The 24,700-nt window shown below is 40.4% G+C and overlaps 1 protein-coding gene across 1 annotated transcript; it reads left to right on the top strand.

Annotated features, from left to right (window-relative positions):
* The first annotated feature begins 1,620 nt into the window (after positions 1 to 1,620).
* pgm2 (phosphoglucomutase 2) lies at positions 1,621 to 23,263 on the top strand. Its single transcript, XM_036583742.1, has 13 exons — positions 1,621 to 1,767; positions 4,700 to 4,867; positions 5,990 to 6,181; positions 9,387 to 9,470; positions 9,743 to 9,936; positions 11,081 to 11,270; positions 12,990 to 13,087; positions 14,120 to 14,303; positions 15,472 to 15,565; positions 15,867 to 15,996; positions 17,128 to 17,317; positions 17,784 to 17,917; positions 18,516 to 23,263. The coding sequence occupies exons 1-13, from the start codon at positions 1,693 to 1,695 to the stop codon at positions 18,619 to 18,621; spliced, it is 1,839 nt and encodes a 612-aa protein (XP_036439635.1). The 5' UTR covers positions 1,621 to 1,692; the 3' UTR covers positions 18,622 to 23,263.
* Positions 23,264 to 24,700: the final 1,437 nt, after the last annotated feature.

Raw genomic sequence — 24,700 nt, 5'->3', positions numbered from 1 at the left:
GTCCTGTGTACAATTCCCACCCAGGTGTCACTGGATGCTTTGAATTCCCTGCTAGGAAAAACACCAGCACAGACCAGCATGGCTGATCACCAGCAAAACCAGCACATGTTGTGTTGTGCATGCTGGTATGCAGCTACACCAGCACCAGACCAGCATAAGCCAGGTTTACATAAGGTTGTAATGACAATAATGCTACATACATGCTATAAGCAAGCTAACACCCCTGAGCACTGAAAGTAAGTCTAATTCAGCTTCACCATGAACATATAACACTACCAGCCGCTCAAACTGCAGGCTGCTATTGCCAAAGCTTAACTACAACGTTTGTCAAAGCTCACTTGGTTTGTGTGGGATATTTTGGTGAGGTTTCCAGGAGAATCGTCGCTCAGTAATGTGCAATGTATTCTGGGTTTCTGAAACGCTAGAGGGCGCCCCTGAGCAAGTCCAAAATGAATGGGTTTAAATGGAGCATTTGAGCAAAGTCGTCATTTGTAAATGCCTCAACATTTTCATATAAAAGAATTCATTCATTTCCTGAACACAGAGCAGCATAAAACATTTTAACACCGCTGTTATATTTTTAAAAGCTTTTCAACTCCAGTTAGAGGAGTTTAGCAAGGTGCCTCGTGTCTGTTCATGACGTCAGTGAGCGCGAACGGCTTCACTCAGCCAGCCAATCAGCAATCAGAAGCAGGAATGCCAGCCAATCAGCACTCAGTAGCAGTAATGCCAGCACCCTACTGCCCCAAACCCGTTCAGTGTAGAAAAAAGGAAACAGGTCAGTTTTCTTTCCTTTTTCAGTGTAATACATCCTTCTACTTTCCAACATTAAAGGACGGCGCTGAACAAGTGCTGAGAAACGTTTTTAACTTTTCATTTGTAGCCCTTTGGCTCCATTCACCTCCATTCATTGAGGACTCTCTCGCGGGCGCCCTCTGGCGTTCGGCGGTCTTGATACAATGGGAGACACGGGAAGTGGCCAGGCTCCCCCTTAAAGGGGAACTACACCAATTTTCTACATAATTAAATGGTTAAGATGCAACCAAAGTCACTGACAGCACTGAGTACTAAAACAGAATTGTTCACAGTGGTGGGGATAGGAACCAGACGTCTGAAAAGTTTAATGCATTTAAATCTCCCTAACAGAAAGTTGTTACACAAAATGGGAATGAATACGCTGCCTGATGCCTAAGATACTGTTATACAATAGTTTTATGCCTAAAACGTCTTGTTAAACAATTTATTTTAACATGCAGAGGTAAATAGCCCCCCAAAAACGTATTTCTTTCAGTTTGTTCACTATTTTACCATCATAAACATTACACATAAAAACTCAGACGACACGTGTAGGTTCACTGGTGGGTTTGGACAGTAAATAAAATGGCTATATTTGTGTTGCAGACACCATGACCCCTGGTTCCTATCACCACCACTGTAAAGAGTCAATGACTTTCTCTACAACACGCCATTTCACATAAAACCACTCTGAATGACTTCGTTCACACCGCAACGACTGCATTTCGGGAAAGAATTTTGAAAGTTCGGTGACGTTCCCTGCCGACTCTGCTTGCGAGGCCACTCGGAAACGCCCCCTCATGCAGACAGACCGCAGGCGGAGCGGCTAGCGCTGCTCCAGTTCCTCTGACTCTCAGGCTGAGCCGGATAGCGAAGTCTTCACTTCTTCACAGAAACATGGAGAACGATCTGGGCTCCACCGGGGACCTCGGGCTGGACAGCGCCGTCAGACAGTGGTTGGAGTTTGACAAGGTACGTCACGGTTTGATTACCTGTCAATCCTGTCATGTAGCGAATTAGCTAACCCAGGTTAGCTCGAACGTTAGCGACGCTACCTCGTCTGGCTAACGGGTTAGCTAGGCTAGCTTAGTTAGCTGGAGATGAGCTTCGATTTGGTCTTTAAGAGGGGTTTTAACCTCAGCCCGTAACAGTTCTTGCTTTCACACACAACGCAGGCTTTAAATGACCTCGCAGGAGCCGCCGAAGAGCAGTAAAATCTCGGAGGTGGGCACTTTTTAACGTCAGGCTACATTAAATTGCACGTAAATGTGACTAATACGCGAATACGCGCATCCTCGGGCGAGCACGCGCATCCTCGGGCGAACACCGCTCTGCTGCACAGCCGCGCGCCTGTTTCACAACACAGCTGAGTACTGCAGCGTTACTGCGCTCTGACTGGACAATGTCCGTAGTTGTGGACGAAGGGGTGAATCTCAGTGGAACCTCTCTAGTAGCACACTTTAAAAATGTTCTTCTAGGGTTCTTTAGTAAAGGGATTGGTTCTGTTTAGAACCGTGAATTCCATATAGAGATACTTCATGCTTTAAAGGTTCTTTGCATAGAGAAGTGGTTATTCAGATTGATGGAGTATGTGTTGTGCATGGTTGTAAGTGGTTCTGTATAGCACCAGAAGGGGTTCTTCTTCTGTTATAAGCTTGTCATCGTGCTCTTTCCGGTGCTATGCAGAACCATTTTCATTAAGATTCCATGTAGAACCATATACAGCACATTCTCCATCAATCTGAAGAACCATTTCACCTTGCAAAGAAGCAGTTAAGCATGGAATGGTTCTGTATAGAACTCATGGTTCTAAATAGAACTACTGCCTTTACTAAAGAACCCTTAAGAACCACCTTTTTTAAGAGGAGTAGTAGTAGTAGTAAAATGCAGTAGTGGTTGTAGCCCGTTATTGTAGTAATTGGAGTGGCGTGCTGTGCTGGACTCACCTCCCCCTGCTTGGACACGTGAGACTCATTCATTGGCTGTAAACGGAAGTGGAAGGCAACTGATTAACCAAAATTGAAGAAGGAAATCTGGTGACTTGCGCTGATTTGCGTTAATGAGGTAATAGTGTTAAAAGGGGAATTCCACCGATTTTTCTAAATTTCTGCATAATTCAGTGGTTGAGAAAGTCATTCAGAGTGGTCTGATGTGAAGATGTTCATTTGTAGAGAAACTTACCAGCTCAGATTTCTCCTCAGTGGTGCTGATAGGAACCAGTGAGCCCAGTGTCTACAGTGCAAATATATCCATTTCATTTTCTGTCCCAAACCACCAGTGAACCTACACGTGTCTTCTGAGTTATTATATCTAACATTGATGATGGTCAAATAGTTATAAATTTGAAAAAAATAATTTATAAATAATTTAATAATTTTCTTTGGGGACTATATTGCCTTAGACCACCCTACATGTATCCCTCCACCGTGACTGGATTAAAACACAAAGCTGCATCACAAAGCTGCTGTAAATGAATGGCTCAGACATCATTCATACGGAGTATTCATGAGCATTTAATATAAAAGCTCCCTCACAGAAGGCTGTTAGAGGTGGATGTCTGGTTCCCATAACCGCCACTGTGAATTCTGACTCAGTACGTTTCTCTAGAACTGAGCATGTCGCATCAAACCACTCTGTGTGTCCATCGGCCGTCTGATTCTATGGCTATGAGATGAATGTGGCCTCAGCTTTGTTGCCTCATGTGGCTTAATGCAGGCTGGGCAAAGTGGAGACCGATTGTCCCACATGGTGCTGGTCAACCAAGCCTGCCAGACGTGAACAACACATTAGTGATGAAACTCATTAGAGCTTAGATCTCAGAGAGATGACATGTTTATCATAAATACACTTTGTTTAGAATTATTAAGCAGCCTTGAGTACCAAAAACCAAACTGGGGTTACTTATTAGAAATTTCACATTAATTGTTGTTGTGACTGGTGGTCTGCCTGCTGATCTGGCCCACCCTGACATGATCTGATCTAGGTTACATCATTGGGTACTGTTTAGCTACAGCAGTGAGAGCCTCTCAGTGTAATGCCAGCTTATGTAACAGCTTAGACCATAATTTATAGACTCATATTAGCAAATTTCCACCCAGTGGAACAGCATCTATAATGCCAGGTGGGCCAGATCAGCAGGGGGACCACCACAGTCACTACACTGTTACATCAGCTGTCGAGGTGGTTACAGTTAACTGTAAGGCAAGTGGCCACTTGACTATACTGGTCACAGTGTGAAATGTTGTGACCAGAGGCACTGGGCAGCAGGCAATGTCTACCCCTGTCTATGACCCAGGATTTACGAAAGCCAAGAATGAGGGCTGTACTGAGTTTATTAGGGGATATATTTGACATGCTATACTTTGTTTTTATGTGGTTAGTTCGAACCACACAAGGAAAAAAAATGTTTTCTTGATAACAGCATAATTTTCTACCTGTACCTGTTCAGTTCTGCTGACTGCTGGTTGCTTAATAACAACAGTGGTCGCTTTACTCTGAGCTGTAGTTAAATGTCAACCATGCCTAAGTATAATACTACAATAGAAAACTAGATGTACTGAAAAAGGTGGTTTGGTTTGTTCCTAAGCTGTACACTGTGTTACAAATGTTATGTTTTACCAGCTGTGTTTCATTTTTTTACTTTCTTTATGTTGTAGTGGAAGCACTTTTTCTGGCTGGAGAAATTACCAGCATTAAAAACAATGTTGCTTAGCTTTTTTCCTTACTTCAAAAACTTCTGTACAAAAGCAGTAGAACACTTGAGAACACTCTGCTTTGATGATCTACAGCCATGATGTTATTTAACATGATACAGTCTCTCTTGGGTCCTGTTGTTTAAGAACAGCCCTGTAGGTTATGCAGTAACTTTTATTCTTACTTGACTCTGCTTTGTGTCTGTAAACAGAATGCTAAGACAGCAGCCTGCGTGCGAGAGATGGTGAAGAATGGAGCTGTGGATGAGCTGAAGAAGTGTTTTGGTGCTCGGATGGAGTTCGGCACAGCCGGACTGAGAGCCGCCATGGGCCCAGGAGTGTCTCGTATGAACGACCTGACCATCATACAGACCACACAGGTGAGAGACAGCACTGTTATACAGACTACACATGTGAAAATATAACTGTTATGCATGCATGCTAGGACTGCCATTATTGATCATATTAGTATAGAGTATTTGACTATTTTGACAATCAAATACTGTACTATACTATACTATACTATACTGTATTAACAATAAAAATAGACCTAAATGAACAAAATCAAACCATGCAGAACTTTTCAAAGATTCCAAAATACTTTACTGTAAGCTATAAAATCTTCAGACTTCATTAAAAAAGAAATAACGAGGCAAAAAATGTAAATAAATTGGTTAATCATTGCTTATTACTCTGAGACAGCCCAGTAGGAGGACATGTATTATGCAGACTAATTATTACTGATTTATCGAGAAGATAAATCCTAACTGACTTTTTTTTTAACTGATTAATCTTGGCCGTTAACACGGCCACTCTTGCCCATATAGGTAAGAGAAACCTGACCAGTTCAGACCACATAGGTGACATCACCCATGACAGAGATGTGTGAGATATGACTGTCCTTCATCCGTTCATACGTTGCCCATCAAAAGTTTGAGTTCACCTCATTGTGACCTGTTTATAATACGTTTAAGGATGTTTTCTTTCTTGGTTTGCAATAACGTGACACAGTAAAAACTGCTTTTTTATGTAGAAGAAGGCAGTATCACAGAAAATATTTGTGACGGTACCAGTTTGGAGATAAGGCCAAAGGCCCTGCGTTTAATCCCCTTGTTGTGAAGTTGGCACTCATCAGCACTCAAAGCTGTTTAAATCATCACCGGGGCCAAAAGTTTCAGGGTGTGCTTTTAACAGAAAAGTTGGAAAACAGAACTGTCAAATTATTAACGAAAAACTTGCTCTTCATACCAAAGAAGACACTTCAGTGCACGTAAAGCGAAGAGTTGATACGAAGCACATCAAAAGATGTTTGCAGACTTTTGATGGGTGTCTGGACATTTAATAATTTAATCATTTTGTAATGTAATTTCACTAATGAGTCCATATTTGAGCACCTGTTGAGGTGCTGAGCTCCAGAACCTAATACAGTTATACTTGTAGCACTTCTCAGGGTCCAGGTTGTTGAAACACGTTCTCCCTCTCTCGCTCTCTCTCTCTCTCAGGGTTTCTGTCGGTACCTGGAGCAGTGTTTTGAGGACCTGAAGGAGCGTGGCGTGGTGATTGGGTTTGATGCCCGCGAGCACACGGCCAGCGGGGGCAGCAGTAAGCGCTTTGCCTCTCTCGCTGCGGCCGTCCTCATCAGCCGAGGAGTTCCTGTTTATCTCTTCTCGGCCTTTACTCCCACACCGTATGTGGTACGTACTCTAAAAGCTTGGAGGCTCCCAAGCAGTGGAAATTTATCTTGAATGAATCAAGAATGAATCAGTTTAAACATTCCACAATTGCTGCAATGAAAGCACCGCCCTCAGATCATTACACAAGATGATGCCTTAGTGCACTTTTAGTGTCTCCGCTGAACTCAAGAAGGACCTGATAATTATCCTGATAATGAGCTGATGTGCTGAATCAGGTGGTTAGAGCAGGAAGAGCACTAGATTGTGTAGTTCTGTTCCCTTTCAGGTGTTTTGGAGGCTCATGCAGTGCAGTAGTGGACAAAGTACCTGACTGAACGTAGAGAGATCCTTTTTGAAATGCTACTTAAAATGTAGTTTTCTGTTTATATTTATACTTTTAAAGGTATCAGAAGTAAAACTGCTGTGTGTTGTTCTACCTGTTCTGCCTGTTATGTTATTTTGATGACTTTTCTGTTTAATAATTTACTTCTTAGAAGAGTGGAGGTTGTTAAAGCCCCAGGAATGGACCACCTTAATTTAATGCCCATGATTTGGGAATGGAATGTCAAATAAGTTGATTAGGTGGGAAGGTGTCCACGTAATTTTGGCCATATTATGTATCAAACATCAGAAAATAATATTGTGTATTGTGAAAATGTATTGAAGTATCGTGATATTGTATTTTAGCCACAATGCCCACCGCTACCTCAGACTTTACTGTCTCTCTCCAGATTTTTAGAATATTGCTGGGCATGTGTTTAAAACCGGCCCCCCCCCCACACACCATTATTTATTACAGTTGCTAAGGATTACTTTAAAATGTAGTGGAGGGAAAGTAAAATAAAAAATAAACACAAAGAAAGTGCATTAATAAAGTTCATACATTTGAAAAACATACTTAAGTACATGTACTTCGTTACTGCCCACCACTGATGCAGTGGCACGCTTACCTAAGAGTGAGCTTCCCTCAGAGTGTCTGTTTGCCAGTGATCAGCTCTGTCATCATTTGCACACATACTGTCTGAACATTTGACCCTCTGAGTTTAGCTTATGCTGCACTTTGACTCTCAGTGAGTCGTCTACATCAGTAGTGTTTCCGACCTTGACTTTGTATTGATCTGAGCAAAGTAATTTATGGGGAAGCATGAAAATGGAATATTTTAAAGTAGCTCTAAAATCAAAATTTAAGCCATAAAAATATTCTATGGAGTGGTCTGTAAACACTGTTTCAAAACATACCATTCATTACCCAGTCCATACGGCCTGTATATGGAAACTAAGCTGCAGAAACGAAACAGCCCACTTTAAAATCATTGTGATTTCATGAGAACCAACTCATGTACATACATCTGCCTGTTCAGCATAGTTTAGCCCTGCTCATTCACACTGATGATTTAGGAGTGTTTTTGAATAAGGCACAGTACAGGACAACCAATCAGAGAAGAGCTTTTTTGTAGCTATATCAGTCTTGAAGGCACAATAACAAAAAACAGCTTGTTTAAGGAATAGAGAGGTTGAAAATAAAATGAAAGAAAAATGTAGGATTTAAAAAAAAATAAATAAAAATACTGACTACCATCACAAACTATGTGTCCAGTGATTTTTTTTTTAATTCAGTGTTTGATACTTTACTGCACAAAACTGGACTAATTGTTAGCGCTGTAGTACTTGAGACCTTTTTTTCTATTGTCTCAGCTGTGACAAAGGTGGTCTTGACTACAGCCCCACTAATTATGCTCTCTTTGTAAAGAAACATGCAGTTGCTCAGTGTTCTTTCAGTAGACGAGATCCATGACTCAGAAAAGCATACTGTGACACAGTGTGATTTATCATATTGATCATTTGTCATGACTCATCATGATTATAATAAATATCGACATATTGCCCACCCCTGTGGTTTGTTTGGCATTAAAAGAAATACAGTAAGTTTAAAGCCTTATTCGGACGGGATTAGTTTTACATGAGGAGGTGGGATAATGGAATTTTTACGGCTGTTTCTCAGTGATTTTAGTCCCCTCTGAATGTGTTGTGTCAGTAATGTTTACGGGCTGCAGCTCCAGCGTTAGTAAAGATTCGGACGCCTTTTACCTTTTGTAAAATGAAACATAAAAATAGCCTCAGGTTGTATTCATCCCATGCGCATCAACATGTCAGAGAAAATACAATCATAACCTGTGGAAAGAGTTTTATAAGTACACTCAAAGAACTGTTCACTTGAGTTCTCTGTGGCTAAAATACAGCCAAAATGCGCTGTTACTGTCTCGTCTCATGCTTTTAACCCAGAACATGCTAAAATACAGACAAAAAGTTATTGCTAATGGCAGTGCATTCACATAAGAGGAAAAACAGAGGGTTAGAGTAAACAAAATATTGGGTAAATTAATGTTTTAACATTATCTGTTTTCTACTTTTTTGGGTGAAGACTGTGTGTAAATCTCTGTACATCCTCCTGTAAAAAAACTCCCGAATCTCATTTATACCGAGTTTTTTTCGTGCTGTGCGATTTGGCCATAAACATGCCAGTGTACCACTCTGTAATGGCCCCACCCCCCCATTTAAACTAGTCCCATCTGGATAATGCTTAATCTATAAATATAGTGGCTGTTGTGTGTATTAGTGCATTAAAAAAATTGTGTATCGTATTGAATATACTGTTCATTTTTCCATTCCTACTATTTGCATCTTTCAAATCAACATGGTTTATATTATTTATCTTAATAATACATCATCTTAATAACACATTTTGCATGCACTTACCCATTTTGTAAGCATGTATGTGCTGTATCTTGATAGGAGGTCATGCTGCCACTGACTTGACAGCTGGAAAAAGCAAACATAAAATAATGCTTTCTCATAGCTGGGGTTGTTCATGCTCTCCCATAAAATCTGTTGCTCTACTGACCTCACGCCCTCCAAACACTGAATTCTGATCTGCCAGCCAATCATAGGTGACTAGTCAGAGAGCTGGCACCACCTGATCATGTGCTCAGTGCATGCACACAGGCAGCAGAGGGTTTTCTGGATAGAGGTATTAAAGCAATACAAACAATAACCATGTGAAAAAGATGTTTTCAGATCAGCTCAGACTGTTAACCGTTCTGAGGTTCTAATTTAAATATCTGTAGTTCACATGCAGCCAATGCTAGTTATAGCTAATGGTTAGAAAAATCTCTGTTCTTTCTTTTTCTTTCTTGCTTCCCATCTTTCCTCCCTTTCTCACTCTCAGCCCTTCACTGTGTCTCATCTGGGCCTGTGTGCTGGTATTATGGTGACGGCCTCTCACAATCCCAAACAGGACAATGGATACAAGGTACATCTTGCCACTCTTTCAAGAGTCATTGTTTATTTAGTTTGCACTTTTTTATGAAACAGTATCAATGCGTTGCTTTGTATTACAGTGTATTGCGATCTGTAGGAATGACCCGCCTGTAACAAATAAACATTATAGTATTTAAAAGTACTTTTGTTTTTAAGTGAACCTGTGAACTTTTTTCACAGTTTTCCATAATTGACTAATTTACTAATTGACTTTCTTCACTGATTGTTGCAGCTGCAGTCATTGTGCATGTGTGTGTGTTTTAGGTTTACTGGGAAAATGGTGCTCAGATCATCCCCCCACACGATAAGGGCATTGCAGCAGCCATCGAAGAGAATCTAGAGCCCTGGCCTGAGTCCTGGGACACAAACACAGCTTCTAAGAGCCCCCTCCTTAAAGACCCTTATCAAGATATTCACAGAGAATACCTTCAGTCAATACAACAGCACTGCTGTCACAGGTGAATACACAGCAGGCACTTCAGGGACTGCAGAATACACACAGTCACACTCTTATGAAATGACTCGGTGCATTATGAAATCATGATTTCAGTTATTTTGTTATGATTATTACGATACAACAGTGGGACACGGACAGTAAGAATAACTTATGGTACTGTGCAAAAGTCCAGAGACCATCCCTCATTTATTTAATGTCCAGTAAAAAGGACAAGGTGCTGTTTCTGAGAAGGTTAGATGTAAGATACTCCACTTGCTTAAGAACAGAGAAAGTCAGAGGAAAGTAAGTGGGGAAAAAAACAGGAATTTCCAAAACTAGAGTTAAAAAAAAAAAATCAAAATTTTTCATCTTTGAGAAAGAGGAGAAAATAAGCTCCACTTCTGCTTCAGATTTGAAAAAATCCTCAGGTGTTTCTGTCCATCCTTCCACTGTGAGAAGACAACTCAGCACTATGAGTCTGAAAGGATGTGTAGCTGTCAAGAAGATGTTATTGAGAGAAGGAAATAGACAAAAAGAAGAAAACTTGCACCAGAACACTAGTTGAGTCCAGACATCAACATTATTCGATGTGTTTGGGTTTACTTGGATTTGTCAGAAGCAGAAAATGCAACCAAGTTCTAAGACTGAACTTTGGAAGTGTGAAAAAAAGAAAACCCCTGCAGATTTCCTTGAAAAACTGAAGGCAAGTCTCTTGAAAAGAATGGAAGCTGTGATGAAGGCAAAGAATGGACACAATAAATACTGGAAAATAAATATTAAAATTAGTTATTGAGGCTTCAGTTAAACATGTATTTTCTCTGTATTTACCTGACACTATATAAATATAATTACATAATTACAATTAATGGAAATGAAACAAAATGAAGGGCCTCTGACTTTTGCTCGACATTGCATGTTTTTTTTTTCCTTTTTTATTCTTTTTTGATTCTAACATTCCAAAATTGATGCCACATTCAGTTCAGTACATCATGATGTGTTGATGCATTTTTACAGCCTTTTACCTTATTGTAAGATATAAAAGAAAGTCATAGAAGTTAATTGGAATGGAAAGATGTTACTGAAGAATTTACTGCAGTAAAAACCAGACGTAACAGAACACAATGCAAAATTACAGTTACGTAAACACGCTGTGTGTCTGCTCTCAGGGAGGTGAACAAGAGCTCAGAGGTGAAGATCGTACACACCTCAGTTCATGGTGTGGGTCACGTGTTTGTCCAGGCTGCTTTTAAGGCCTTTGACCTCAGACCTCCCTACGCTGTGGAAGAGCAGAAAGATCCTGATCCTGAGTTTCCCACTGTGGAGTACCCCAACCCTGAGGAAGGAGCAGGAGTGCTGGTACAAACACACTCACATACTCTGACACACCATGAGGCTTCTGTTGTAAGGAAACCTTGTATGTCTGAGATTATATTTATATGTGGAAAAATAAACATGCTTAAATATGAAGTGTACGTTTAAATATAATGTGATGATATTGTGACGATGTGCCAGTATTCAGTGATTTACTGTTAAATGCAATATTAAACAGTCACAGTAATGTTTTCATGGACTCTTAAACACCGTTAGTGAAATTTAATGAAAGAAGTTGCAGTTTCATCAGAGATTTTTTAGACACACAGATCAACACAGCTTTTACAAGCTCCTGCTACACTGTTATGCTCTGATCATGTGAAACGGTCCCTCCTCCAGGAGACGCAGACCTCCATTCACAGCATGTGTAGCTACAGCACGGCAGAGGGTGGTCAAAGCCCCTTTACTAAAATACAGATTTTATAGTCATAACTTTGCTTATAACAATATGCCTCTGTGCTGTGCAGGGGAATGTATACATTGCATACACATAATCATATTTACTCATTGTCCAAGTCAAAGAGAAAAGTTGTAGCATTCGGGAATGGCGGTGTCGCACACTGCGTCGCCTGTTAAACTCATCGAAAATCAAAGGCATGTGACTAAAAATGTGAATAAAGTCTAGCTAGCAAATTGCAAGATCCTTCTTTGATAACTTATGAGATTTTGTGTGATGGTTTATCGTCACCATTGAAAATAGTTGACTTGCTGGACTTGAAAGCTGGCCAGGCAGGAATGAGGCTAGGTCTATCCTGTTATTGTTATGTATGTGATGTTGCCTCAGATCATGTTAATTCACTAATTTAACTTATCACTGCCCCCCATCATACGCTTCCCAATTCGTTATGCTCTGGCGCCGCCCTGGATGGGAAACAAGCTTTTGCATGCTGTTAACTCGCTCTTTACTGCATGCTAAGTTTTTAGAGGAAGGTATAGTTGCTGGATTTAAAAAAAAAGGCTAATCCCATTACGTTCTGTTATATTAGGTCAGTGTTAATATTAAGTCCATGTTTGCTGAAAATGCACTGTAAAACCTACTGAGTGTTTGTATGTAGGCTACAGCTTTATGGTGTAAACTGTTGGCTTGATACTAATTTAAAATGAGAAAAGCCTTTATGGCACTAGTACAAATTAGTGTCACTGCGGAGGATAAACGAACGTTACTGTAAAGTTCAGACTTCCACATTAAGCACTGTTATATCATGATATGCATGGTTGATGCATGTTCATGAATACATGATTAAAAAAAATTAATGTTTAAGAAATTCCTGGTAAATCTCCCTGCTTTGTTTTATGCTGGAGCATTTTAACTCTCAGAGTGTTGCAGAGCTCTATGGCAGGGATTTGTTCACTTTTTTAAATGATTATTTTATTGTACATATTGTACGTGTATAAGTACCTACATTGTACTGCTATATAAAAATGGCATTGAGAATATAGGAATATACTTCGTTTAGTTTAAAAGGGGAACCTTTTTTAGTAATAATTTTATATTTATATTTATATCTCATAGATGAGAACGTATGTTAATATATGATAAGACTTTATTCTAGGTAATATTGCAGTTTCTACTGGTCCATTCATTATGAAAAGTTTGAACAGTGTAAAGAATGTAAAGCGCAGCTAATGATAGTTGATTTAGTTATCTGGCAAACTCGCACATTATCATGAAATAACCATATATGTGTGTGTTTGTGTGTATAGAATCTGTCGTTTGCGCTGGCAGACAGAGAGGGAGCCACCGTGGTTTTTGCCAATGACCCAGACGCAGACAGACTGGCTGTGGCTGAGAAACAGCCAAGGTTAGTGACTGTTCATGTGGGCTGCTTGTGTTGTTGACTGTATGCAGCTGCCAACAGGTCATTTAACCACCAGCAGGATGGCAGCATGGTTTACCATCCTCAGATTCTCTTTCGCAGAGGTATTTTCTTCACTTAAGCATTTAAAGGAAAGGTTTAGGGAAAAAATCTAATTTACACAGTTTTCCATTTAGACAAAACTTAGTTAATCAGCCAAGACTTGTTTGGTGTCCCAGTTTTCCTTTAGTTGAGCACCGGAGCTACAAAACCCAAGGTCAAGATTACCCAGATCTTTTCTGCAAATAGGCTCCACCCCCGAACATCTCTCAGCCTTCTCAGACCACGTCCAGCTCTTCATTAAAGACGTGCAGACTTGCTGATGAGGTTTAAGGCACAGTCGACATAAATCTTGAATGTAATGTAGTTTAACCTACGTGGTGTGCATGCAGGCAGTGTTTGGCTACAAAGCAACGTTTACCTAATAGTAATAGCTCAACTTAATAAAAAGCAGAGAGAAGTTTTGGGAATGTATTTACGGAAAGGATTTTGATGACTATTGACTTCTAGAGTCAGTTTGGACACCACACGTCTCAGTTTCATCTGTGGAAATTAGATTTTCCGCCCAACCTTTCTTTCAGTCAAATGTACGTACTGATGCGTTACTGAACTTGCTGTCTAAAATGTTTTGGCAATGGGAAAAGCACTGTTTCATGCTTGTACTCTAATAATGGAGACAGTAGATCCAGCTGTGAGGATTTTTATAGGTGCAGCATTAGCGTGTTGGTTTGTAATGCTGTTGTGAAACTGACTCATTGTTATGGCTGTCACACATGTAGTTATGGCTAAATGTGCAAGTCTGAAAAGGTTTTATCAGCACAACATGGCTGCCCCTATCTCTATAGTAAATATAAGGCCAAGTGCCAAAGCCCAGTAAAGTAGACTGTTTCTATCTGAATTAGAATTAATATGAGCCATAACAATATTAGTAAAACTAGCATCTCTCTCTCTCTCTCTCTCTCTCTCTCTCTCTCTCAGTGGTGAGTGGAGGGTGTTTTCTGGTAATGAACTGGGCGCCTTGCTGGGCTGGTGGTTGTTCCAGTGCTGGAAGCAGCAGCAGGGGGAGAATAAGGCCTCGGTGAAAGACGTCTACATGCTGGCCAGCACGGTTTCCTCCAAAATCCTCCGTGCCATTGCGCTCAAAGAAGGCTTCCACTTTGAGGTACGCCTGGCGTTTGACTCCACACAGTGGACTCCATGGGAATTAAGCTGTGTGTGTGTTCTAGTCTTGTAGCACCAACTACTCTACAGTGTTTAACATTGTACCCCAATCTATCACCTCTGATTTTACCCAGTGAGTAACTCGGTTGAATCAAGTGTTTTAGAGCCATAAAGCCATAATACTGTGAGGTTTTAGACTCGCACAATATTGATGCAATATCAGTATTTACGATTACATTACTCTGTACAGAGACGGCACAAAACTATGTTTTCTTTTCTGAGACCGATGCCGTTATGGAAATGTTGAGTATTGGTTGATAATGATACAAATTCTGATTTATTATTTTGACTTGATTTGTTACAAAATTGGATCAGATTATTTTTTGTGTTTTCTCTTTTGATAGTTGATCATTATTGAACATTATTTACTGGTATGGGATCAGTGCTGTCTCTAAGGACGTTTTGGAACAAAACCTTGTATCTCTGAAATGGTAACTTTACAGGATAAGGAAACACATACTTTACTTTTCATGTAATCAATATAAGAAAACGTTTATTTAAAGTAATGTTGGACCATTTCTGTTGGTCCATTCATCATGAAGTTTTACCACAATGTTAAGGGCAATTTTTAAATAATGGGAAAAAAACTGTGCGTCTCTGTGTAATACAGTGGAATCCCAGGACTGTAAAATTCAAGTCAAGTAGAGTCAGATTTATTTGTATAGCGCCTTTTACAACAGATGATGTCACAAAACAGCTTTACAAAGAATCCGGGTCCACGCCTCCAGTGAGCAAGCCTTGGCGACAGTGGCAAGGAAACAGGAGGAAGAAACCTTGAGAGGAACCAGACTCAAAAGGGGAACCCATCCTCCTCTGGTCAAAAATAAATGCGATAAAACTGATCAGAGCAAATTTCGTAACTTGTATAACCGTATAAGATCATTCCTCATCCCCATGAATGTCTTAAAGGTCCAGCAGCGCCCTACTCTTCATAAGAAGGTAGGAGCAGCACTACTGTGTTGGTTAACTGTTGGAAACAGTTATGTTATGGCTGTTGTACGTGTAGGTATGATACTATTTACCAACCGCCTCTTTCTTTCTTTCTTTCCTTCCTTCTTTCCTTCTTTCGTTCGTTCTTTCTGTCTTTCTTTCTTTCTTTCTCTGTGTAGGAGACTCTGACAGGATTTAAGTGGATGGGGAACAGAGCTAAGCAGCTACTGGATCAGGGCAAGACTGTACTGTTTGCCTTCGAGGAAGCTATCGGTATGACTACAACAAAAAACCTTACTAATGTTTACCAAATGCTTCACTAAGACACCAGCAAACGTGCATCTGAAACTAAAGCAGAATACATTATTATTGTTGTTAATAATAAGGGACCTGCACTCTGTAAACTTCTGGAGAAATAAAACCAACCATTCTGTACGAATGTTTAGCTTGTTGAAGTAATGGTTTGCCAAACTGTCAAGATGTGCTGAGCTTCTTCAGACAACCATATTCATAAATACAGTATAATCTTAAGTTTTCAGATGTGTAATAACTTATTATCAAATGTCATACCTAGGATACATGTGCAGTCCAGCCGTGTTGGATAAGGATGGGGTCAGTGCAGCAGCCATTGCCGGAGAGTTGGTCTCTTACCTTGCCACGAAGAACACCTCCCTCTCCCAGCAACTGAAAGCTGTCTATGATGAGTAAGTCACGCATGCTAATTGTTTAAAGGAAAACTCCTCCTGAAATGTACATAAAGACATAAAACAGCAGCGAACTTAAAAACCCAAACCGTCAAGCATCCAAGCCAAAGCATACAGTCACGGCAGCTGCAGACAATTTTATTTTCCCCCTTTTATGTCCCACCTCTGTGATCACACAGATCACTGCTGACAAGGATGATGCAACTTTTTTCTTTAACTCAGATGGCTGAAATTTTATATTTGGCTTTAGAAATGGGCATCCTCTACTCTGTTCCAGTATCAGATCTCACTTTTACAGGGTCCCAAGACACATCTGTTGAACATCTGGAGCTTCAAATTCAAAGTACACTCACAGGGACGCTAGCTCACTGCTAAAAATGAAATCTTTACCAAGTTAATGAAAGATAGTGGAACTGTTACTAAGCAGTGATTGCAGGAGAAACTAAGTGGGCATTGAGGAAAGACATGGAGAGCGTCAGGATTATGATCGGCCAAAACACAGTGACACATTAATTCATTTTTTCACTGTGCCACTGTTAAACTTACTGCCACTGCAAATTAAAACAGGCGTTTAGATTTTCTCATATTTGCTGGAGGGGGCCCTCTAGTGGCTTGGGCCCCTGGGCACACGCTCATAAAACCCATTGTATGATCCCATCCTGCTCACAGCCTTCCAATTATAAACAAAGAAGGTTTGAAAGGCAGCCAGTAGGAAGCTTACACATATGAAGTTGACTGTTTTCATCCACTATTTTGTTCCAGTAAGAACACTCAAAAAAATGTACTACAGGACTTTAAACTACAACTGTTACATTTTAACAATACGGGTGTTGTAATGAGACTTGGAGAATGTCTTACCAAAGCCATTCTTATAAAGTTTTATCCAACTTTCCAACACTGGAGTAACTCAGTATAACAAACAGTTCCAGTTGTTTTCTCTTTCCCTTGGCCTTTTTTTTTTATTTATTTATTTTTTTAAAGTACAAAAAAAGTTGTCTATGTTGTCAGTTATACAGTGCAGATGCAACTCTGCAAATAAATCTGTGTGTGTGTGATAAGTGTTTGTTTATTTGATGCACGCAGCACACGTTGACTCTCCCTCTCTTCCTTGTCTCTCTCTCTCTAATCCAGGTATGGCTACCACATCACGAAGAACTCCTACTTTATCTGCCACGACCAGAACACAATCAAACAGCTGTTTGAGCGTTTGAGGAACTATGAGGGGGAGAAGACGTACCCTAAAGAGTGTCGGGGTTTCGCCATCACTGCAGTCAGAGATCTAACAACGGGCTATGACAGCAACCAGCCCGATAACAAGGCTGTAAGTGCTTCATTAGCATTAATAAGTATTAATTAAGTTTGTTTGTCTTTTTTCTTTCTGTATTTTTTTTATTGACAAAGAAGTATTTTTCTGTTTAGCCAGATAACTGAAGTCCAACGGCAAGTCTGTTCAATAAGAGGAGAACTCGGGCCTCTCCTGAACTTTGGGCTTGAGTTATCTGGCTAACTGAGTAATCTTGCTTTGTGAAATGCCGCCCTGCTGGCAGAGCGGATGTCCAAAACAAAATAGAAGTTTTAGCCATTTTTAGGCTGTAAAATCTTTTTGAAATTCAGGAGAAGTAGTTGATGTAAGACTTGGTCTTACTGTGGTGACTTTTTTTTTCCAGTAAAGTATTTATTACACAGTAATAACTTACATCACGTTCTTAAGAAGGGACCATTTGTGTTTATATAAAAAAAAAAACCAAATGAAAAAATTAATAATTCTCTTAAATTCTCTCTCTCAGATCCTTCCTACCAGTAAGAGCAGTCAGATGATCACTTTCACCTTTGCTAATGGGGGCGTGGCCACAATGAGGACCAGCGGCACAGAACCTAAAATCAAGTACTACACAGAGCTGTGTGCTGCTCCAGGAAACAGGTGTGTTTTTGTGTGTTGCGGTTGAGCTGATTGACGATAGTATCATGAATCGCCGATAGATTCCATCTGTCGTGATTGACCGTCAAGTTGTATGATTGTCAGTTGTCAGAAAACGTGCCGTCCATGGGTTTAAGGTGCACTAAAGTGATCACGTTTATCTCATCTCATTCAATAATGTCTGCTGACTTGACCATAATATGCTTCTCTAATGTGTAGTCATTTGTTCTGAAATATTCTAGGGTGGGTGAGCATACCACAAAAAAAGTATAACCTATGTGTGGAAAACACTCTTTCAGTCATAGTATCCAAACTCCTAAGGCATAGTTTGTAGCCAGGTGGTCAGTGTGTGTCCTGTTGGTCAGCGAATGTGTTAAAATTATTCTCTCTCTCTCTCAGCCAACGAGGTGTTTCATTTCAAGTCAATTTCAGTGCAGATTTTTCTGTAGCTTTCTGCATTCTCTTCTCTACCAGACTCTTCAGACATGCTGAACATGTGCTGCACGTATTTCCTCATGGTCAGGAAATATTTCTCATGAGCAATTTCTCTTTCTCACTCTCTCTCTCTCTCTCTCTCTCTCTCGCTCTCTCTCTCTCTTAGTGATCTGAATCAGTTGAATGCTGAGCTGAATAACTTGGTGGACGCCATCGTGGAGAATTTCTTCCAGCCCAAAAAGAACAACCTGACCCCTCGACCGGATTCTTAAACAGAAACAACGTCAGGGCTCGTATATAGCAAGTAAAAGCGCTGATCCGCTACTGCTAAAGCGCTGGTTACCTATCCCACATTTCTGTGTTTACTCTACTCTAGTCCACCAGCTCAAGAAGGGTCTGATAATCAGCTGATGAGTTGAATTGGGTGTGCTAGCGTAGAGAAAACACAAACATGTGCAGAACTTTTGAGTCCTGATGAGCACTGTATTGACAATGGTAGTTGATGCTGGATCAGCCTTTTTACCCTGAGATCCATCCATTAATATGCGCCCTCAAGGTTTTCCTACTTTGCCTACATCACGATTTACAAATCCCTCCGCTGTGCCATAACCTACTGATCCCCCCCTTCAGCTGCAGTTCTCAGAGATGACTAATGACCAGCTCAACACCTAAAATGCCCTTAACCTCTGAGATTTACCCTACATTCTGCATATTATAAACATTTGTAATGCAGCCTTTAAACGAATACTCCAGTGTTTTTCTACCTCACTTCTATCTGCCGCATGTATGTAACATACAGTCAGTCACCACAGACAATAATTTTGACATTTCAAAACTAAAAGCCTACTTAGGTCTTGCGTATATTGCATGATTTGTTGCCTCATGATTTGGCCCTTTTTAAAAATGTTCACAATCTGAAGCGATTTCCCAGGTAGGGAGCTCGCTTTAAAGCGACTCATGGCGCTGATAGTTTGATGGGGAAGTGAGTCCATCTTTAGCCCTCAGATTTAGCTTCAAAGCTCCTGATATTTTCGAACGTTTGATTTTTACCCCTGAAAATGCTCAGAGTCCTGTAGTGTGAGATTGTCTGTGACGTAAATGAACGAGTGATTCAGGCAACAGCCAGTGAGAGAGCTGCAGAGAGGGCAAAAGGTAAAGAGATGTTTGTGTGGTGATGGAGAAGCTGCTTGTGGAATACTGGCAAATGCATTTATACCTTTAATGCCTTAATAACCAGAACTTCAAGTCATTCACTTCACAGTTATACCTCAGCCTGCCAGTTTGTAGTAAAGTGCTTCAGCAGTTCTCACTGTAGTATAGAATGATAGCAGTGATTTTCTCTCTCTCTCTGCCTGATTGTCTGATTTGTGCACTCTCACAACAAAAGACAAGAAATTCTATAAAACACTGACCCCAAGGGTGAGATGCTTCCTGGTCATTTTGTAAGACTTGTAGTAGAAGCCACTGGGCAGGTACTTTCCTAAGTACTGGGAAACATATCAAATTTATAGTCCATGGTAATTAATCCACTGCAGACTTCGCAGATAGAGATCAGGTTGCAAAGCGCTGGAGTATTCCTTTCAGGACGGTGGCACAATTCTTGTTGTTTTGGCTCTGTACTTCAGCAAACTGGATTTGAAATGAAACATTAACTATGAAGTAAAGGGCGTTTATGAAATCGTATACTCATTAGCCTTTTTACAGGTACGCCACCCGTATAGGTGCACTTTGTAGGTTTATAGTTACTGTAGCTCATCTGTTTCTGCACCTCTCTCTCCACACTGTCCATCAATGGAAGTAGAGCACCACTGCAGCATTTGGAATCTGTTGTCTTTCAGCATGAATACCCAAGAAAGATTCTAGTTAAGTAGGTTGAAAAGAAAATTGCTAAAACATTATGGGGGGTTAAAATCAACAGTTTGGATCATTAAGGAGGGACACACCCATCCGACCGAAGTTTTAGTCTTTTGCAGATGGTGCTTCATCTAGCTGCAGAAGAGTGCAGAGCCAAACAAATTGCTTTCCAGTTGCTTACAGACTGCACTATGTATAAACAGCTATAAATCACATTAATCATAATCACTCTCATGCCAGTGTGGCTCTTAACATTGCTAAAAAGTTTAACATTCCTTTGCTTTTCTAAATATACTGGGTCGGTCTGATCTTCACGCCTCACTTCCACTGAACTGCCTTTAACTACCTTAAAGTGCAATATGTGGTGATTGTAGTGCAGGGAGTGTGAACTAAGTGGCAACTTTCATTCCAAAGCGCCCATTAAAAATGACTTGAACTCTGTTTGTTGAAGTAAGAGTCAAGAGTGAGTGGCAAGCACACTGATTTAACCCTTAGAGGTCTAATGTTATCACTGGTGTTTGACTATTTGAATAGAATAATGCTTACTTGTTTTGATGGCAATAACAGAACCTTAGCAGATCTGTGGCTCCGGTCTGGGGAAGAGCCATAAATGATGATAAAAGCGTGTGGCTGACAGGCCAGTGTCCTTCTCTCTCTTCTCACACCAGAGATCGACAGTGTTATTGTAAGAGCTCTTCCCCAAACGAGCATCAGCTGTCCAAGAATAGGGGAGGAGCACCCATCGAGTGCTAGTGGGAAATTTGGTGACTTCCCCTCTCGCCCACCACACATGTAAGCGATGTTTTTTTTTTCTTTCCACAAAACACGACTGCGCACGCAGCAATAACTTTCCAGCAGATTCACATCGTAGTAAAATGTATCTTCTACTTCCAAACACAAATGTGGTCCAGATCGAAAGTTAAGAATCTGCACTGTCAGCAGAATTTCTCATAAACATTCCTGTGGTTTTTCCTAAACATGGAGGCTTCATAATCATTTACTTGCATTCTGTGGCCCGAATCATGCTGATGTCAACCTTAAGTGTACGACAGCATGCAAAGTGCCAGAAAGAAGTTTGATTTCATGCAGTGTTGACTGTTGGCTGTAAGTTCCCATGCTAATAACAACGCTAATACCACACTGTATTCACGTAAGACAGTAGGTAGTAAAGTAAATTATGATTCAATGAAATGTTTGGACATGCTTTCTGCTTGTGAGCAGCCAAATGTATCACCTATGGGACTTTTTTGGTGTAATGGAAGTGTGTGATTCATACAGAGATTTCTTTATCTCGTGCAAATCGCTCATAAACATAGACGTTCTGTCATAAAAGTACGTCACCCCTCCTCCACATGTATAACTAATCCTTCCCACTAGTACTCAAGACTGACTACTATGGTAACACTTTACTGGAGTGTTTATAAGGCTACATGAGCTTGTCAACTGACAGAACCCCACATAAATGCTTATAAATGCTTATTTCAATAGGCGTCATCTGTCATAAAGGCTTCTTTAGCTCACTTTGATCAAAACCGGCGAATGTCACCTTTATAGCGAATGACGCCTATTGGAATAAGCATTTATAAACAGTTAAGTAGGGTTATATCGGTTGTCATGACAAGCTTATGTAGGTGTCATAAAGCCTTATGACCAGCACCTCACAGTAAAGTGTTACTGCTACTGTTTTCATTTCATTTTATTTGTGTAAGACACAAAGAGGTTTGGCTGGAAGTTCCCATGTCTTAGGATTCATTATAAAGGATCTAAATAATGGAGACGTTTATTAAATTATGTACATGTTACCATTTTTTTACCAGTTTTTTGTAGATGCGAAGCACGGACCTGACTCACTCACTCACTCGCTCACTCACGTATAGCAGGCTGAAAATGTTTCACAAGGGGGCGCCATTAGCGGTCAAACACTTAAAATACTGCTTTCTGGTTTCTGCTCCTATTAGCTGTGCGTTCCATTGATTACAGTATAATATAACTGATCAGTCTGTGCTCTGCTTCATCGTAGCAACTGTTGCTATGTTGGACCAGCTTTACAGAATGCTGACAGAAGTCAGTCAGCCTGAAGAGAAACTGCTTAAATTTAGGATGTGTTTATGAATTTGAAGTGACATTTAAATGGTATGTACGACAGCATGTTGGCTGATTTATTGTCTTTTTTAGACTATAAAGTTTGATCAGCCACAACAACACAGTCAAGCTCGAAAGTAGCACTTTAAACTGGACACTCAATGCTAATCGAAGCATAGGTGCATTACAGTTTCTCTTCAGACTGAATGGGATTTTTGTCACTATTCTGTGCAGCTTTACATTCCAGTAACTACAATAAAACGTAGACAGAACCAAAAGATTAGAATTATTATTGTTTTTGTTTTTGTTATTATCTGGACCTAATAAACTGTGAAGATGTTTCTGCCTGAGGCACTGCTTGGGTAAATAATAGTGATGAGGGCTCAATGAAGTGTCAGATTGACTTGTTTTTATTTACTTTAAACTTGTTTTAATGTATTTTTGGGTTTGTAACTGCAGTTCCTAACTTCCACTGCTACACATTAAACGTTCAAAAGGTTACTGCAAACTTAATGGCTCATAAATGGTTTTATTCCAAAAACATACCACTTTCAATGACTTTAATGACCAGACAACTTCAGTCTTACCACAGGATGTCACTTATTTTTAACTTCACTGTGAGCTCAAAGCCCTGTCCCCTGTTTTACAGGCCTTCATTGGTGTCAGACTGTAGCTGTAACCATATCGACACGTCTGTTTGACTTGGTAACTTGCCGAAAAACTAAAACGGGATACTTCACTGTAATTTACACCAGGTTTTCCTCACTGTAATTCTTTGTAGTTTATGATAATTGTTTCATGTTGAATGTTCAGAACGTACAGTTGTTGCCAGATGGTTCCAGGTCTGATAACAATGACTGAATTTCTTTTTTTAATTCTTCAGTGTGGTGAGACGTCTCTGAAGAGTTATGTCTGTTTATGATGCTTCTATTGTAGATCACTGTTTACTTCGCCTTAATAAACAGCAAGATGCAGTAAGTTGAGTGTTGTGGGTTCTTGTTTGTTTGTGTGGGTGCACTGCATTTCTTTAAAGGGGTCCCCATAATGATACAAAACCATCTTTTAAAAAGAATCTCGATGCACAATATGGTCAAAAGTAGGGGTGCGGGAAAAAATCGATTATTAGATGCATCGCGATGCGGACGTGAACGATTCTGAATCGATTCATAAATGTCAAAAATCGATTTTCTAAATATTTAATTTATACCGTAATGTTGACGGAACGCAAAAGGCGGAACTGGAAGTGCGGAAGTGCAGCGCCCGGACAGTCTGTGGCGGCACACAACAAAGACACTACTGGAGGAGAAATCCGACCGGCTCCCTCTGCATTAATGCCAGATTAAGTCAGGAGTCGCAACACAAATGATAAGAGGAGCCGTTTTGTCCTTTCAACAAAAATCAAACCACCTTGGGAGCCGCAACATTTAATGTCCAGTATGTCTCAGTGTGTGGTAATATCCTAGTTTAGGCTAAACAATATAAACAAGAGCGCAGATTTACTTCGCTCTGCTGTAAGATTCAGCTATAGCCGCTTTTCTTCCATCTCCACCAGAAAACTTTTCCTCAGAAGTTGATCAGTTAAATGTCTGTGTGTTTTACGAGGCTGAAGTCGCTTTTCCTTCGCCAGCTTCTTGCCCGACTTTCCGGTTCCACCTTAAATTCTGACTGAGGCGCCGAATGTAAAAGCGGCACCATTTAAGGTGGAACGGGAAAATTAGAAAGAGAAGCGACTTCATCTTCGCAACTTTTCACTGTTTGACAGTCTCTCGTTGCAGATTTAACATACCAGGAAACCAACTGCGCTGCTTACAAATGCGACCATTCGTCTCCAAATGTTCGTCTGTCTCTTTTCCTTTTTCGTTCGCTACTAGCCTGGCGAAACCTCGTTGCTACGTGACCTGCGGTCTTTCGCGCCCCCCCTCTATCACGAGACCAAAACCAAAGTGATGAAATCCCTAAAGACTATATAATGTGCTGCGTGTGGGTGTAATCTTGCCATTGTTTTGTCTCGACTGGAAAAAATCTGCAGTTTACAGCAGTGACGTGCCCAACGCTGCAATTAGTGTGTGTGTGATTGGTTGTGTAACCTGCTGTGATGTCATGAAAAATTCACTGACCACCAAAAAAGTTAGCCAGGTAAGAGCCCACCAAATATTTGTGCCCATGGGGCGATAACATAATGATCCAGGCCTGCATTTCCTGCATTTTAATGATTATATTATGCAGAAATTTGGAAAAATCTGTAGAATTCCCCTTGAACTTGTCGGCGTTTAGGCGCTGCTCTGCCGCCCTCTGGCGGCGCAATAGTGGAATTGCGGTGTAGTGTCAGTTTACACGAAGCACTTTTTACATGGTGGCTTTAGAAGCTCGAAAACAAAACTTGTTTTGAAAATAACCGTATTGATGTTCGTGTAA

The sequence above is a fragment of the Colossoma macropomum genome, unplaced genomic scaffold (genome assembly GCF_904425465.1).
Source record: "Colossoma macropomum unplaced genomic scaffold, Colossoma_macropomum, whole genome shotgun sequence".
In the NCBI taxonomy this organism is placed as follows: domain Eukaryota; kingdom Metazoa; phylum Chordata; class Actinopteri; order Characiformes; family Serrasalmidae; genus Colossoma; species Colossoma macropomum.
The sequence above is the reverse complement of the archived record's forward strand: the minus strand, read 5'-3'. Positions and strand labels throughout refer to the sequence as shown.